The following is a 17,686-nucleotide window of genomic DNA, read 5'->3' on the forward strand; positions in this document are numbered from 1 at the left end:
AACGTAACTTTTAAAAAAGCGTATTGTATATAATATTTACATATGTACATTAAAAAATATAATTTCGTGTGGTACTGTTGTCCATTAGTAAATTATGTTTTGTAAAGTAATAATATTGATGAACAGTTAATTCCACTTACAGAAATAAACAAATATTAAAATTCAATTTTTTTTTTATAGGAACGTGTAGACGATTCCAAACACATTTTTTATTGGAAAAATTTAAATCGTTAAAGTACATATTTGATATAGTAACTTAAAGACATGCTCGCGAAACGTTAAATAAATATGTAGAAACTTGACCGAATAGAACGAGTTTTCGAAAAACGTACGAACTTTATATACAATATTTTAATCAATATTTAACAGTCGGAATAAGTACATAATACTTTTTTCGTAGTCTGATCACGGCGCAGTAGATAAAAATGTTCATTCAGTATGCAATGTACAGAAGCATCTTTAAGATGCTATTTATCATATATATATATATGTATATATATATATTGATATAGATATGCAAATATATAAATTACGAAACATTGCTATTCAGTGTTTCTCGAGTAGTAATATAGTAACGTATATTACGTATGTAAAAGTATATGATCTTATTACACTCGCATAGCATCATACCAGAGAAAAAATACCGAGTGAAAGTTTGGCAAGGATCTTATGTCACTAGTCCTAATTAATGCATGTATCATTTCTGTTATTATTATGTTATTATTAATTACTTATTTGTAATTCGAGTGCAAGTAAAATTACGAACATGTTCCGTTGTATTTCTATTTGATTCGTATAAACGATGTACAAAGATTTACGATTTAAATGAAATTAATCTCTAGCACTTAAGTCGGTAAAGCAGGGATTCTCGAACTGTTTCGTATCGTGAACGTTTTTCCAACGACGCTAATCCATTCGCTAACATCATTAATATTTTAAATTATTCGTTCAATTAAGTTTTACTACTTGTTTCCATTTTCTTTCTGATTTTTATATTTATTATGATTAAGTAAGAATTAAATACAAGCAGTTTCTACAAAATGTTTCCAGTACAGGTTTATAATATAATATTTTCAATAAGCATTTTGCACTTTCATCGAACCAAGTTCAACACGAGCTCTCTATTATTATCCTTCTAAAATATTAAATCTACTATTTAACCCTCTATACGTATAATCGTATCGACATTTTTAAGAATATACGTTTAATTTTCACCACAGCATTTTAATTGCACTTTTACAATTTTTTTAAAAATACGAAAAGGGCGGGAGCTCCTGGACTTTCTCCATTTATCGAATATTACTTAATTTTAAACGCTTATCGTTCTACTATAAAAAACATCACATAGAGGGTTAAAGAACTTACTTGATTTAATCGTAAGGATTATCGGAACAATAAAACTTACAAATGCAAAATGCTTAAAGCAGACATACCAAATAATCTTCTAATTTTACAAGTTTAAATAAATTTCTATGGATTTCCATACTTTTTAAGTAAAAATTAACTTGATAATTGTACGCAATAGCGAATTCTCGATTACAAATTATCAATCGATTTGCTGACGCATCAATGACAATAGTAATCATCGCGGCGGAACAGCAAAACGTGTATTATAGATTTGCGTCCCGCAAATCTGTATAAAGCAAAAACATAAAACTAGAGATACACTTAGAAAGAGATATTGCGCATCCCCTAATTATGTCTATGTATATTTACGATTCACGTCATCTTTTTATGCGCCTATCAAAAATTTGGTATCTCACAGACTGTTCTATATATAGATGTACATATAATCATTTTAGTTCTTTAATATGATACAGTTTCGTTTATTTATAATATTGATTTGTCGATCGGTTCTCTCCTATAAAAAATCATGCCGACGACGCATGACGGTAAAAAATACGTACAAGGGGAAATCCATGTAATGTATGAAGTCTACAAAATTAATTCAGAAATGAACGGAAACGTTTCGTACTACTCTCGTCTTCTAACAATTTCGATAACATTTGTTTTTTTTTCCGACGTAATAACGTGTTGACAATTCTAATTTGCGTGACCGATGGATTCTTAAGAATTAAGCGTTTTATTACAAAGTTGTACATTGTTAAAGGTGGCGTATTTTGTTTGCCTATATTATAGAACGATCGTCCCAAACGAATTGCTTCTGAACTCCATAGAATCTTTGGGATTATCGATCAATCGTAATACTTCCATTATCATTGTACAAAATGATTGGAATAGGTGCATTAGAGTCTAGATTAACACAATATACATGTATGTATATACAAACGTTTATACGGTATAATATAATAATTATTACGATAACGAGATATATTTGTTGCGGCAGTCATCGTTTCCTTACTTGTTAGAATTTCATTAATATATGCACGAAAATGATACAAATAGCCTCGCCTATCTCTAATAGTTTGTATGTAAATAAAAGTTATCTGCTAAATACATCGATCAGTCTCACAATCGTTATTTAAATATTGATGTAAAAGATTTCTTTTCTATGTTACTTTAGCACAGTGCATCAATTATAGTCGGTTACGATTATGAACTGGTTTTGTGCTCAAGGTCACTGGAGAGTCGACCATCCACCACGCTTGTTTTCTTACTCCCCCCCGGACGCTTTATAATTTCTCCACCGTCAGGTGGGTCTGCTGTCGTCTCGTATAGGCAGGCTGGGATTGGTAAGAAAATTGCATTTGACATGGTACACGGTCGAAGCAATGGCCTTGAGCGGTCGCTCAAAATTCGACCCGACTATAGACGTTCTTGCGAGATCGAATCCTCTCTTAAAACACACACATATATGTATACATATTTACATACGTATTTTCCTTGTCACGTCTCAAAATTGCATCATTCCTCTCATCTGTTCGTTCTCTTTCCCAATTTCGCTCTTCCTATCTCCCTACGTTCGTGGAATCAGAAACAAAATTTAGTACGACATTTACGTTTCCACGACCGAAACTTACTTGCACCGGGGAAACAAATAGAAAAACAAAAAAAATATAGTTGACAGGGACGATCACCGGCATTATTACGTTACCATTCCTTCGCGAGAACAAGGCGCAGCGTGTTTACATCCCCACTCCTGTTGTAATCCGCTGACTCGCAGGCATTGGTCGAGAACGGTTACGAAGGATCGGCGCCGGCCAATCACCGGACTGCAGCAAGAGTGGGAATACAAACACTCTCTCTGTGCCTTCTTATCGCGGAACGACGATAGATACAAGTTACAGACACGCGATAAACATATTGAATTTCAGATTCAGAGCGAGACCACGGTCGTTTTCTGCGCGCGTACAGAGACTAAATGCATCTGGAAATCATTACACATTTCGATAAATACTTAAAACTACGGAACACGCAGAATCATTGTGAAAAGCGTGATCTCCGACTTTGATGTCGAACAAACACCACCGGCGGATCGTATCGATCCCGCGTTTATTATTCGTTCCGTTTACTCTACGATCCTTTAAAATATTTCAAATATAAAAAATCTGACGTAGAAAAACGGCTCGCAGGTTATCGTGTTCAAGATTCGTTCGTGCGTTTCATTTTTTTCTTTTCTTCATTTTTTTCATTCGCAAAATATTCAATATCGGAATCTGCCAGGTCACTGTAGTAAAAATACTTGCACCACTTTTCTATCTATCTCCTCTCCCTATCGTTCGATCAGTCGGTAATATTCTCGTCCGAGGACATTCAGAGTTACGCAGCTCTTGCAAGATCACATTATTTATCGATATTCGTAGACTCTCTATATATGTATACGAAATGAAGATATACACGGGACATGGATATCCATTTCAGCACGTTTTCAATACCTTGTTAACACGTTAACGCTCGACGTATTTAAACGATGTATTGCATGTCCGTGAATTTTTACGTCAATATATATATATATATATATATATAGATACAAATGTATATATATACACACATACATACGTGCATATACATATACGGTATATGTGTGTATATACATATATACATCCAATAAAATGTATATAAAAATCGGCAACGTGTATTATTTTTTCTGTCTCTCCGTAATTTGATTTCTGTCTTTTTGTTTTTTTTTTTTTCATACAAAAACTCGTGACTCCGAAGAATGGACAAAATCGACACTGTAAACGTGTGTAAATTTCGAAAGAATGTACATGAAAAGGACCCTCATCTGTAATAATTCTGTCACTTCTGTTCATATCTGTAGAAACGTTTGTAAGATTTACTGAAACGATGAAACAGCGAGTCTTAAGAAACGGGATTGTCACCATAATTTGTTTATCCAGATTCTATTTATCCAAGAAATGTTTTTAGCAAGTATAAAGCAGTTCGGATTTGTTTTATCCTAGATATCGTAATGAGAACTGTTCAGGAAGACGAACAAAGTGGTATAAAAATTTTTAAGTACGTTGTGTCCTGTTCGACTAACACATTTCAATACATCTCACAAACTTTTATCATTCAAAATAGTAATTCTCTCGAAGTTTTTATGTAGACGGAGATATAAACTTTTGTTCTCGATTTGCTGCGCAAGCACATACAAAAACATCAAATTCAAGTTACACCGATAGCAATTGCACAGATATTTCGATTAGGTTTTCTTGTTTTTATTCAAACAATTTCGTTCCCTTTTTTTTCTTCAAGAACATCCAACATGCTAGAAACGGCATGTGTATTTCTTAACTTTAACGTAACATCTCAATACCTATGTAAGATAATTTGATGTTCTTTCGCATTATTCATAAATAGTATTACTTTGATAGCTGCACGTACAATATATCTATTTATATCCTCTTTATCAATAAAGTTTTAATTTATCATCCTCTTTTTGTTTTAAAAACATACGAAAGTATTTCGTATTCTTTACGTATCACGCAATTATGTTATTATGAATATGAGACCATTTTATGTCCGTTATAAAATTTTCTTACGTAAGCTTATTTTAATGGTTTTCTAGTGCCTAATCAATCTGTGAGCACCATTTACATTTTTCTTAAGATGTAAATAGCTCGATAATAGATCAATATCGAAGATAATTGAAAATAAATAATTCACGTGAATATTGCCAGCAGATTGACCTGGAATTAAAGTGTTTTTTTTCTTCGTGTCATTCCCTGGCGGTGCTACAGAAAGTTCATTCCATAAAAAGCAAAGATTAATTTGTATAAAAATATATATAAATTTATGTAGAAAAGGAATATTATATATTGCAAGTAAATAAACTTACAAAATAAATAAGTTAAACAAGTATTTCTTATTTTTTTTTTTTCAGTTGGAGGAAGGATCATAGAATACTATAAAGATCGTTTAAAAATTATATTATCTATGTGCTGAACGAGTATATTATGTTATAGAAGTCTTAATCGTAATTGGAGCTTTTCAACTTGCAAAAAATTCATTTCTGACTTTAAAAAGATCAACCTTACACGGTAGTGTTACATATATATACATATATGACTTGTAGATCTATGATCCAACCTTAGTTCTTGACATATATTAATTATCATAAATCATAACGTGAGTTACAACAAAAAAAACATAGCTATTAATATTCACAGTAAAGAGATCATAAAAGTCTCCTAGTCCAAAGAAATGTACAATTTAAATTTGTCAAAGGACAAGGCGGTTAACGTTGTCCTTGAACAAATTGTTGCTTCGATGTTTGATTCCATATGAAGAACTGTTATTGTTTCCTTGTTACGTAAGGATTGTCAATGAGCTTAAACCAGATGGGCATCAAACGCTGCATTTTAAAATTGTAAACCATACGTGCCTGTATAAGAGAAAATTTATCACGAATATTGCCAATACTCCAGAAGTAGATTAAAGGTGACTATACTCTACGTTAAATTCGAATCTTCTAATTAAGATTATAAAGCTTTAAACCATGCTCGATGTTATACAGGGTGTTCGGCCAACCCTGGGAAAAATTTTAATGGAGGATTCCAGAGGCCAAAATAAGACGAAAATTAAGAATACCAATTTGTCGATGGGGGCTTCGTTAAAAAGTTAATAACAGTACAGGCGCAACTGTTAATAACTTTTTAACGAAGCCTCCATTGACAAATTGGTAATAAAAGTGTAATCATGCAACCAAATACTCTGTTTTAATAAAAATGTACGCGACTGGCCAAATTATTTGTATAAATGCATATCCTTCAAATATTTTAGGTTTTATATGTTCAGAATTACTATTAATAAAAATATTGATTTTATATTTTGGATTCACTTTATAACATGTAACTCTAGTTTGGTCTTAAAAAACAGTTCTTTGCGATCACTTCTGGGGGTTTTCCATAAAAGATATATTATATGTAAATTTGAATCTTTGTGCGTGTAATATCAAGTATTGACAAGAAGAAGAAAAGAAAACAACAAAAAATACCAATAATCACAGTAATCTGTTATCAACAGGTACTTTTGTGTGCCTTTGTTCGATTATGTGCCCATCTCTGAAAACTAGGAACTAACAGTTTTCACTTATTTAGTATTTCACTTATTCCGCATATCAATAATCTGCTGTTAAACGATTCGTTTTTACATCAATGCTGCAATCATCATGAAATATTATAACAGAGTTTTTGCTGGTCCAGTTTGCCAATCTGATTGCCATATTCTCATTCAATTTCATACTCTAGTAATACTGTCTAAATATATCACTGATATGATACTATTCAACAGACTTCGTTTATTTTATTATAAAGTACTCTTCGTATTATTGCTATTAATGGGTCACGATTTACAGTACCTGAACACATTCGTTTCTTAAGTTAAATTACTTAATTTTAACGTCATGGACCTTGGCATGAATCATATCAAATGCATCTGGGTACGATGTATCTATCATGACCCTAAAGTGAATTCTTTTAAAATTTTTGGACCCAAATATTTTGAAATATTGATTGGCATCTTGGAACTCCTATACAAATATTCACATATACAATTGCAATGATAAGTAACCCAGAAAACAGAAAGCTATGGATAAGAAAATTTTTTTACACCGTGTATGCTTAGAATGTAGATATTATAAACTGCCACTTGCTGAATATAATAATCTTATATCTCATGTTACATTAAAATGTCATCACAGTATTTTGATGTACGTAGCTAGTTATTACACTTAGAAAATAATTGAAAACCTTCCATGCATTAGAGTCTTTCGCGGAGAGTTAGCAATTATTACAAGGTCATGGCAGTTTATAAGCATTCTGTACATGCTACAAACATCATTCGGTAGAAATATTGTGCTCTTTTTCAACTATCTCTTTTAAGAATATATATATATATATATCTTTCAACAACCAATGATCAAGGATCTTATCCAACCTTTTCTAAGAGCACTATCTACTTTCTGCACCATTCTTACGCGAGAAGAAGGCACAGCGTGTTTACATCCCTACTCCTTGTCGCAGTCAGCTGATTGGCTGTCACGGGAGAACGGTGACAGCCAATCAGCGGGCTTACAGCAAGAGTGGGGATGTAAACACGCTGTGCCTTCTTCTCGCGGAAGGACGACACATTATAACAGTTAATTCTAATTACAAGAATTCATTTTTTACCATTCACAACAGTATAAACTCTGTTCTCGATATGATAAAACTTAAACACTCTCATCCAGAGCCTTTGTTATCTGGGATGGTAATTGTTGCATAGTTAACACACAATTTTGCGTCGTAGAATACATCTAACTATATTAAGAAAAAAATAAATTAAAACTCTATGAGAGACTGACATTAATTAGAGACTGATTGCCTGGAGGAGGCTGCGTGCATGGCAAAATCGACGAGCGGATTATTTGGGACGGTAACAATGGAGTGTGAAGTACTACTGCTTAAAGTAACATTGGCCGAAGAAACTAAAGACAATGGCTTACAAGATAGTTGATCAATTTGCTTTACGGGCACCAATTTTATTGGCATGTCTGTTTTTAACCTGACAGCTTCCGATACTGGTATAGCTTTTAGCTGAACACTTTTCAACGGTTGTATTTTTACTGTTGGTTTTACAGTAGCACTTGAATTTTGAATAATTTTTGATATCTTACTCTCGCCAACTCCTTGGTTGGAGGATTCATCGTAGCCGGAATCTGACGACGAGTCACTAAACGTTTTACTTGTCTGCTTAGAGACTGCAGTTTCTGTACCAGACTCTACACTATGGGCAGGACTAGCAGACGCAGAACTGTGGACAGGACTGGCTGACGCAGAACTATGAGCAGGACTGCAACTTAATACGTTTGTTTGTTGTTGTCGTTGCTGTCTAGCTATGCAACCGATACAAGGCTTTATCAATGAAGGATCCACTATAACTTCTCCGTATGGACCTTTGAATATTGTTCCACAACAAATGATCTCCCTAAAACAACATAATATAAGTTCTTTTTGTTAACTGAACACTCAGATTCAGAACTTTTTCAACACTTTGATTTATACTGTCCGAAGTGATCGTTAAACTTAAAATGTATTGAGAAGGAGTTACATACTTTAAGAAATATATCATAGGCAAGAATTGAAATAAGAAGTTGTTTAGAACGGAGATAAATACACACAAGACAAAGTTATGTCTCACAGTATTGAAACAATTGATCGATTACCTACATTCGCTTCTTTTTTGGCGGTCTAAGTAAATTGATGTAATTTCCTTTAATTCGACTCCAAGTATCATATTTTCATACACATTCAAACATTGCACTATGTAAATTCTTGTAATTTGTTTAAAAATCATTCTTTTTCTATGTTTATATATATCTCAGTAAGTACGTAACACTTTCTTCATCACACATTTTATTTTCTGAAAATCTTTACGTTTAGCAGCGTGCACCAAGGATGATGCAAATCGAAGTGCCAAAATTATATTTTTTTTTCTGCTAAAATTGATAATTAATATTATGTCCGAACTAGTTGATATAAGTGTTTGATTTTTCAATGCAAAAGTACTTGCCATTTGGTGTTGTATAATTATCTATAACAAATGAAAATAAACAAACCTCTTAAAATAAGTCAGATCAATGAAACCGTTAACAGTTAAATCGTTCTTTGATTCTGAGACATCCTGCATATCTAACTGTTTTTCTGTAACTGGAATATCATCGCTACCTATAGGGCTTCCAGCTCTACTCGAACCTTTACTACCATCTCCGATCAAATAATCTTCTACGAAAAGAAAAACAATTTAAGATATAAAATTTCTCATACTCTCACAATTTATAGGTTAAAGGTACAGTTTTTATAGACCAACCTGTTAAATCATCGCTCATCGCTGGACTCTGTTCACGATCTCTATCTGTCTTCAAATAGATGTGTTTCTTTTTCATAATCTTCTCAAATTTTTCCGGTAGATCTTTCATTTTCTTTTTATTTTTTGATTTGAACTTTGTCAGCGATTTGATACCAGGACCTGCGCGTGCATCAACAACCTGAGAAAAGACGAAAGTTTCTTTTACATGCAAAAATTAACAATCGATAGAAATATAGAATAATACGTATGCCGATACTCACGTGTCTCCAATTGCGATTGCTCCCTGCGGGTAATTTTTTCCACCTTTTTACCAAGAGCACACATGCGTTACATATTTCTCCGGTTCGTCTTTCCTCGAGTTGAAAACATTCCATAAAATCATCCTCGTATTTTTTACTGTCCGTAAACCTTGAACTGTAGGCACAAAAAAAATTATTCTTCGTTAGTACCTGTTCGCAAAATCATATTTTGTTTTAGAAGTTGTCGTTTCGTTTACCTGCTGGACTTGGCTTTACAGATGCAACATCCAGTACTAGACCGATACACCTTCGGCTTGTGAAAACTAAACATTTTGCACGTTACTTTTAGACTGCTTCTGTAAACGAAAGGAACATTGATTAAAATTTTTAAGCGAAAATAAAACGTTAGATTAAAATTTCATAAAACCTTACGCAAATAAAGTATATCATATGATAACAAACTCGTAAAAAACCAATAAACATTTATTCCAACCAAATTCGTTCCAATTTTGTTCAGAATTTATTATCGGTCTTTCTTTATAACTGTAAATAATTACCTACAAAGGAGAATTTCATATATGTTTAAGAATAAAGTAATCATCAACCGTATGTTTAGCGTATTCCTGAATTTAATGTACCTTTACTGAAAACAGCATGTTTTCGATGATTGCGATAGTATCTAGTCGATATTAGATTCGTTTTGTCTGCACGGAATGCGTAAAAATCATATAAGAATTCGATCACGATTATTTGCCACGATGAGAAAGATCGATTTATATCGATTTACCATTTTGTAACTAGCACCGCGATTTTGGCTTGACAGTGTCTCTACAGGACTCCTATCGAGACGCTACACGCGTGTAACGCACGCATACTAGCAAAGGGCGTCCATAATCTCACAAATCCCCACTTACATTACACGATAAAACTGTAAAGAAAAACAACGTGCTAAAAGACACTTTACGGATACTTCTTTCTATGTAGAATGACTGAAACTATAAATTTACATTATAAATCGTGATTACTTATTATTCACATAAAAGTTACGACTGTACATGATGAATTAGCGGGCACAATTTATTATGTACGAATGCATTTCTTTTTAAAAAGTTACAACGTTCTCCTTTTGCTTTTGTTTTGAAAACTTTATTATTGCCAAATAAATAGTGTTTTTTACGATTTATTAAAGTGCGAACATTCACAATATATTAATTATTTATATACATTACACGGAGAAACTTTATTCTAACTAAAAATTTAATGATTATTTAAATTTGTTAAATTATTAATTATTATTTATTATTTAATAATTATACAGGGTGTTCCGCCACCCCTGGGAAATTTTAATGGGAGATTCTGGAGGCCAAAATAAAACGAAAATCAAGAATACCAATTTGTTGATGGAGACTTCGTTAAAAAGTTATTAACGTTTAAAGTTCCGCACGTACTGAATTTTTTTCTCGAAAATGCGCAGGATTTCGGGGGTATGTCTTTTCACTAAAAATGATTGTAATTGACCCCCGCAACCGAAAATAATTTTTTTAGAACGATTTGAAATGCTTTAATTTTGTCAAAAAATTTATCTAATTATTGAATTTTTTTCTTGAAACTGGTTAGAATTACGAGGGTATGTCTATTCACCAAAAATAATTATGATTGACCCCACTAAATAAAAATAATTTTTCCATAACGATTTGAAATTTTTTTTATTCGTCGAAAAATTTCACAACTCGAATTTTTTTCTAGAAAGTGGGTAGGATTTCGGGGGTGTGGCTATTCACTAAAAATGATTGTAATTGACCCGTGCAACCGAAAATAATTTTTTTGGAACGATTTGAAATGCTTTAATTTTGTCAAAAAATTTATCTAACTATTGAATTTTTTTCTTGAAACTCGTTAGGATTTCGAGGGTATGTCTGTTCACCAAAAATAATTATGATTGACCCCACTAAATAAAAATAATTTTTCCATAACGATTTGAAATTTTTTTTATTCGTCGAAAAATTTCACAACTCGAATTTTTTTCTAGAAAGTGGGTAGGATTTCGGGGGTGTGTCTATTCACTAAAAATGATTGTAATTGACCCGTGCAACCGAAAATAATTTTTTTCGAACGATTTGAAATGCTTTAATTTTGTCAAAAAATTTATCTAACTATTGAATTTTTTTCTTGAAACTCGTTAGGATTTCGAGGGTATGTCTGTTCACCAAAAATAATTATGATTGACCACACTAAATAAAAATAATTTTTCCATAACGATTTGAAATTTTTTTTATTCGTCGAAAAATTTCACAACTCGAATTTTTTTCTAGAAAGTGGGTAGGATTTCGGGGGTGTGTCTATTCACTAAAAATGATTGTAATTGACCCGTGCAACCGAAAATAATTTTTTTCGAACGATTTGAAATGCTTTAATTTTGTCAAAAAATTTATCTAATTATTGAATTTTTTTCTTGAAACTCGTTAGGATTTCGAGGGTATGTCTGTTCACCAAAAATAATTATGATTGACCCCACTAAATAAAAATAATTTTTCCATAACGATTTGAAATTTTTTTTATTCGTCGAAAAATTTCACAACTCGAATTTTTTTCTAGAAAGTGGGTAGGATTTCGGGGGTGTGTTTATTCACTAAAAATGATTGTAATTGATCCCCTCAATCAAAAATAATTTTTTAATAACTTTATAACGAAGCCTCAGTTAAGAAATTGATATTCTTGATTATCGTCTTATTTTGGCCTCTAGAATCTCCCATTAAAATTTTTTCCAGGTGTGGCTGAACACCCTGTATATAATATAAAAATATATAAATTTATAAAATAAAAATAAACAATATTATTATTATTATATAAAATGTTATAATAATAAAAGTTTCCATTTTAATATATAAATAGTTATTATCAAGTTTTAAAAATAAATATATTAACTTCAAACTATATATTTCAATTAATGTTTCAAATCATCCTTTTTCTAACATAATTTCATAGAGATATCTTATGTAGCGCAATTTCTATAATTTAATTTACAGCAAGCATTTTAGAAATTTATAAAGGTAACAATAAAAGTAGTTTCGTTGTTAGAACGACAAAAATTATTTTTCATTTAAGAAAGACAGATACAGAACCGTGTGCCGAAAAAAACATGTGTCTAAAAATAGAAAGTGCGAGAAACCTCAACATAGTGCAACGCGCGCGACCAATATGATAAAACACGAGAATTCTTAAAATATCATCTTTGTTTCTCCAAAAAATTTTCGTAACGTTAACTGAATCATATCGATAAAACGGCGTGTCTACGTCGCGACTGTGATTCGATAAATATTAAATATGTACCGTAAAAGGTATTACCGTTTTGAAGAATATTAAAGCGAAACAAAACAAGATATACAAGTTTAATTTTAAGTCGAACGAAATTTGTATTTCAGTGACAATCAACGTCGATATTTGACGATTGCAGAGTATATTTATTGTAACTAAATATTAAAAGCAGATCAGTGACGTCGCGTGACCCATCACGGATAACGACCAATAATCATTTACAATGCGAGGGCGTGTTTTACTTCGGCAAGTTCGTTGGTCGTTTATGAGTACATACGCGAGACGGCATTCATTCGAGGTATAACATCGTAGTAGGTGCAACGCGCGGAGGCAAACCAGTTTTCCTTCGATATGCCGAATTTGCTCTGTATAGTAACCTATCCGTCCTTGTCTTTCTCAAGGATGATTTTACCAAAGAGCGTAACACCAATTTCGAATGATCCGAACGTAACCTCAAATCCATGTTCACCTTATTTAATATACCATTGAATTATACAGGGTGTTCGGCCAAACCTGAGAAAAATTTTAATGAGAGATTCCAGAGGCCGAAATAAGACGAAAATCAAGAATATCAATTTCTTAACTGAGGCTTCGTTATAAAGTTATTAACAATTAAATTCAAAAATTTCAAATCTTTCTGGAAAAATTATTTTCGGTTGCGGGGGTCAATTACAATCATTTTTGGTCATTACACATATCCCCGAAATTCTACGCATTTTCGAGAAAAAAATTCCTTACCGAAAATCTAATTCGCTGCCTAAATTCGACCAAAAAAAAAAATTTCAAATCGTTCTGGAAAAATTATTTTAGGTTACGGTGATCAATTACAATCATTTTTGGTGAATAGACATACCCCCGAAATCCTGCGCATTTTCGAGAAAAAAATTCGAGACGGTGTGAAATTTTTCGAAAAAATTAAAAAATTTCAAATCGTTCTAAAAAAATTATTTTTGCTTGCAGGTGGCAATTACAATTATTTTTGGTCATTACACATATCCCCGAAATTCTACGCATTTTCGAGAAAAAAATTCCTTACCGAAAATCTAATTCGCTGCCTAAATTCGACCAAAAAAAAAAATTTCAAATCGTTCTGGAAAAATTATTTTAGGTTGCGGGGGTCAATTACAATCATTTTTGGTGAATAGACATACCCCCGAAATCCTGCGCATTTTCGAGAAAAAAATTCGAGACGGTGTGAAATTTTTCGAAAAAATTAAAAAATTTCAAATCGTTCTAAAAAAATTATTTTTGCTTGCAGGTGGCAATTACAATTATTTTTGGTGAATACACATACACCCGAAATCCTGCGCATTTGCGAGAAAAAAATTCATTACGGGCGGAAATTTAAACGTTAATAACTTTTTAACAAAGCCTCCATCAACAAATAGTTATTCTTGATTTTCGTCTTATTTTGGCCTCTAGAATCTCCCATTAAAATTTTTCTCAGGACAATATAAAAATATACGAATCACTACGTTATATTTACTTAATTAGTTATATTAAAAAATATATGTATGGTTTTTCAAAAAATATTGTGCAGTTTTGCATCCTGGATATTTTGGAATTGTGTACAATAACGGACCTGACAAAAATTTGTGCAAGAAATTCGAGTTTCGAAATGCCACCTCCAGAAATTATAAATAGAAATGGAAATATTGAATCGTTTTAAACGATTCAAATTCAGGTAGTAGATTTCGTTGATCAATGGACAGAAGCTTCTGAAATCCCTTTCTCTCGTATATCTACCATTAGAAAGTCTTTCTTTTCGTGCTAATTAAGAAAACGTTTTATCATCGTTTGATTAATTTTTTTCCAAGAAATTGAAGTTTCAATGCTTTTGCATCATTATCGAAAACAAAACTATAATTTACCTAGTGTATAATCTATCTGTGATCCACTTCAAATAAACTTTTCCGTGAAACGAAACACTTTCAAAATTACGTTTCGAGGTACTTGATAAAAATTAAGAAACGAAAGTTTCGCAACGAACTATATCTGCCGAGTATTTGCCGAGACATTTCAATATTTAGTAATTAAATCGAATCTATTTAAAAAAGCTAAGGCCTGCAAGAAATTTTAATGGACGCAATTTGAACCCCGCGTTGCGCCCGTACATAACCCTGAATACTAACATCATTCTCGGCTCGACGCGCGCGACACATTTTTGCACTCATTCTGGGAGTGGCGCCATCGATAGTTGAAACCGCAAAGCAAGAATGTTGCAACGTACTGTACGCAAAAAAATGTAAATGTGCTTTCGCCGCGTTGCAGTCGATGATTATAGTGGGGGACGATCTAAGGGACATCAGACAACAAGAGAGAGAGAGAGAGAGAGGGGAGAGGAGGGTAGAGCGATGTTGCCACGTGGTTTGTTGATCGGTTGCCTCTTCATCCCGATACGACTCAGATCTCTGACCTTACTGCGCGCATATTAAGTAGCACTCATTGTTTGTGAATATAACCACAAAATGTAATTTCAATAAGAGCATTTACGACCGTCAACAATTTGTGATAAATTCAATATATTTTCTAAATAATTTTAACATCTTATACATTTTAATCTGTTCGTAATTATAATGATTAACATTATCTTACACACGTATACCACTGTACGTGATTTAATAAACAACTCCAGACAAGATACTTTTATCTATCATTTTGTATTGCAAACGAAACAATATGACATATGTGTCGGATAAACACCCTTTATGGTTGTAATAGAAGATTTTGTTAATGTAACTGATTAAAAACAATGTTCTTCGTAATAAATTACATTTAATATAAAGGCAGAAATGTAATAAAAACAAAAACTGCACCACGATTGAACGTCGTGTCCCTGACATGCTAACTCAGTAGTTCGACTTTCGTTCTCACTTTTACAGTTGCTCTACGGTTTCAAAAATAGAAGAAGATACCATCCCTCCATGTAAATACGTATCGGTCGATTGTACGCGTTCCGTCACGAATTATTGCAGGGAACCGTTTAATACGCCGAATAAACAATTAGCAAGATCGTAACCGATGATACAAATTATTTCAAACTGAGAAACTTCGATTTCGTTCAGACGATGTTTAACGATGTCGCAAGTGTCTGATCGAGATGACCTACATTATGGTAAAACAGGTTCCGGTATTTTGGTCAGAACACAAATACCAAGAAATATTTCTCTACCTTTACAATATATCCTTAACACGAAATACATCAATATTCTGCATTTCAGAAAAATTTAAATATCACGAAATTATAATTATTATCAATAATCGAACATTTTCTTAAGAACATTATTGGTATAGGACATATGTGACTTGTATGCCACTTCTAGTAAATACTGTATCACAATAAACAATGAATTAAAAATCTATTATATGCGCAATATCAAGTACAGTTTACGTGACGTTTCAGAATCAACAAAATTTCAGTTCGATCAGCTCACTGATCCATTTGGCGATAAATTATCTTACAATTAAAATTAAATGTTAAATAAATTTAGAAAATGAAACGAATCTTCTTAAAATTTTTCGTACGAGCGGCTCGGCATGCGTTTGTGAAAAATTGCATAAGCCGAGGACCGCGCGGATCTCGTCTAAAAATGTCTCGAGTTTTTTTTTTCACTCGTCGAAACGTAAAAAATCCTATTAATTTTCAGGGCATGTATGCATGTAACACCGAGCACGCCTGGCGGCGATCCCTATTACAAGCATGTGGGTCCCTACCGAATATCACTCGTGACAGGTCGTGTGCCATTTTCACGAACGGAGAGGAAAAAAAAGAAATCTACTGGGGAATCGTGGTGCACCGAACGAAGGACGTGCACGAACAAGAGACCGACATGGCGCGTGGCACAGTACGGTCGGCGCCATCGTCGGTACCTTCCCTTCCCACCGTTCTAACCAACCCCGTCCCGAGCACAGTATGTTCGTCCGAACGATCGGATAAATAGAACATCACTTCCGATTTATTTCCCAGGAACGATTCCTCGCGAACGACTCATGCGACGATACCAACTGACACGAACCTTAACCGAACAACACGGGGAAAATCAGCGACACGATACCCGCCACAAGCGGGCACGCCATGACAGATGATACGGCACGCACAAACAAACAAGTCTACTTGCCAAGTGGAGGCACCGCGCGAGTAAAAACGCGGGAATCATCGTCGATCCGAAAGATGAATAACGTGTAACGACCGCTCGATCCCCACGACGGTCCACGAAATATCTTTTCTGTATGTTATTCGGTATCCTGTCAACGGAACAACCAGTGCCGACAATGAAAAATCCGTCAAGGTACGCGGTACCTACGTCGGTCTGGTAACAGTTTCTCGCCGCACTTGACATAAACCAGAAATATATAAACGATCACGTTAACGTCCAGCGAGGACGGATCAACGGATCAACAAACGAAAAGGCCGGAACGGCAAATGCATGTCAAATGTATCGGCGATGATACAGCAGCAGCCTGGCAGATTCTGACCACGGGAGCCGAAGACGCTGACATCTCGGAACATATTTATCCGTAACACGTGAGTAATTTCGCGTGACAATCTACGAGGCTGCTGGCAACGCGTCGCGTTATCAATACATCGTATTTTTGCGGCACGTGTTCACGAAATTCACATTAAGTTGTTAAGATTAATGACAGCAGAGTCACTTACCTTTTCAATACAGGTGACGGCCAGATTTGAGAGTTCCTATGCGCAGGCTCACGGCGCTGGCTCCGTTGCATACTCTAGTCAAAGGAGCATCCGTAATCGTCGAATAAGAAATCTCGATTTTCGCGTATCGTCGTCCATTCGACTCTCGACAATCATATTTTTTCCTAAATAAATTTTACACGCACCGTGATCGATTTTTTCTGACAATATATCGAGATCAATT

General features: G+C 33.6%; 1 protein-coding gene across 4 annotated transcripts; it reads right to left on the reverse strand.

Annotated features, from left to right (window-relative positions):
* Positions 1-7,493: 7,493 nt before the first annotated feature.
* LOC122399831 lies at positions 7,494-17,534 on the reverse strand. Of its 4 annotated transcripts, XM_043400829.1 has the most exons (8): positions 17,464-17,479; positions 10,130-10,419; positions 9,924-10,048; positions 9,749-9,847; positions 9,513-9,666; positions 9,253-9,430; positions 9,002-9,167; positions 7,494-8,370 (listed from the first exon to the last, which is right to left on the reverse strand). In XM_043400829.1, the coding sequence occupies exons 4-8, from the start codon at positions 9,820-9,822 to the stop codon at positions 7,749-7,751; spliced, it is 1,194 nt and encodes a 397-aa protein (XP_043256764.1). In that variant the 5' UTR covers positions 9,823-9,847; positions 9,924-10,048; positions 10,130-10,419; positions 17,464-17,479; the 3' UTR covers positions 7,494-7,748. The 4 variants fall into 4 exon arrangements, with proteins under 4 accessions (XP_043256764.1, XP_043256765.1, XP_043256766.1 ...); XM_043400830.1 differs by lacking the exon at positions 9,924-10,048 and having other exon boundaries at positions 9,749-9,844; XM_043400831.1 differs by lacking the exon at positions 9,924-10,048.
* Between the last annotated feature and the right edge of the window lie 152 nt (positions 17,535-17,686).

Source organism: Colletes gigas, unplaced genomic scaffold, assembly GCF_013123115.1.
Source record: "Colletes gigas isolate AHSC1104 unplaced genomic scaffold, ASM1312311v1 Colletes_gigas_Sc00015, whole genome shotgun sequence".
Taxonomy (NCBI): Eukaryota; Metazoa; Arthropoda; class Insecta; order Hymenoptera; family Colletidae; genus Colletes; species Colletes gigas.

Bases quoted from the DNA above. Each gene is read 5' to 3' on its own strand.
- LOC122399831 (XM_043400827.1), bottom strand. From the start codon at position 17,534: ATGCAACGGAGCCAGCGCCGTGAGCCTGCGCATAGGAACTCTCAAATC. The intron at 9,431-9,512 runs GTGAGTATCGGC...GTCTTTTCTCAG, and splicing joins GCAATCGCAATTGGAGACAC to GTTGTTGATGCACGCGCAGG. The intron at 8,371-9,001 runs GTTTGTTTATTT...ATGTTGTTTTAG, and splicing joins GATCTGACTTATTTTAAGAG to GGAGATCATTTGTTGTGGAA.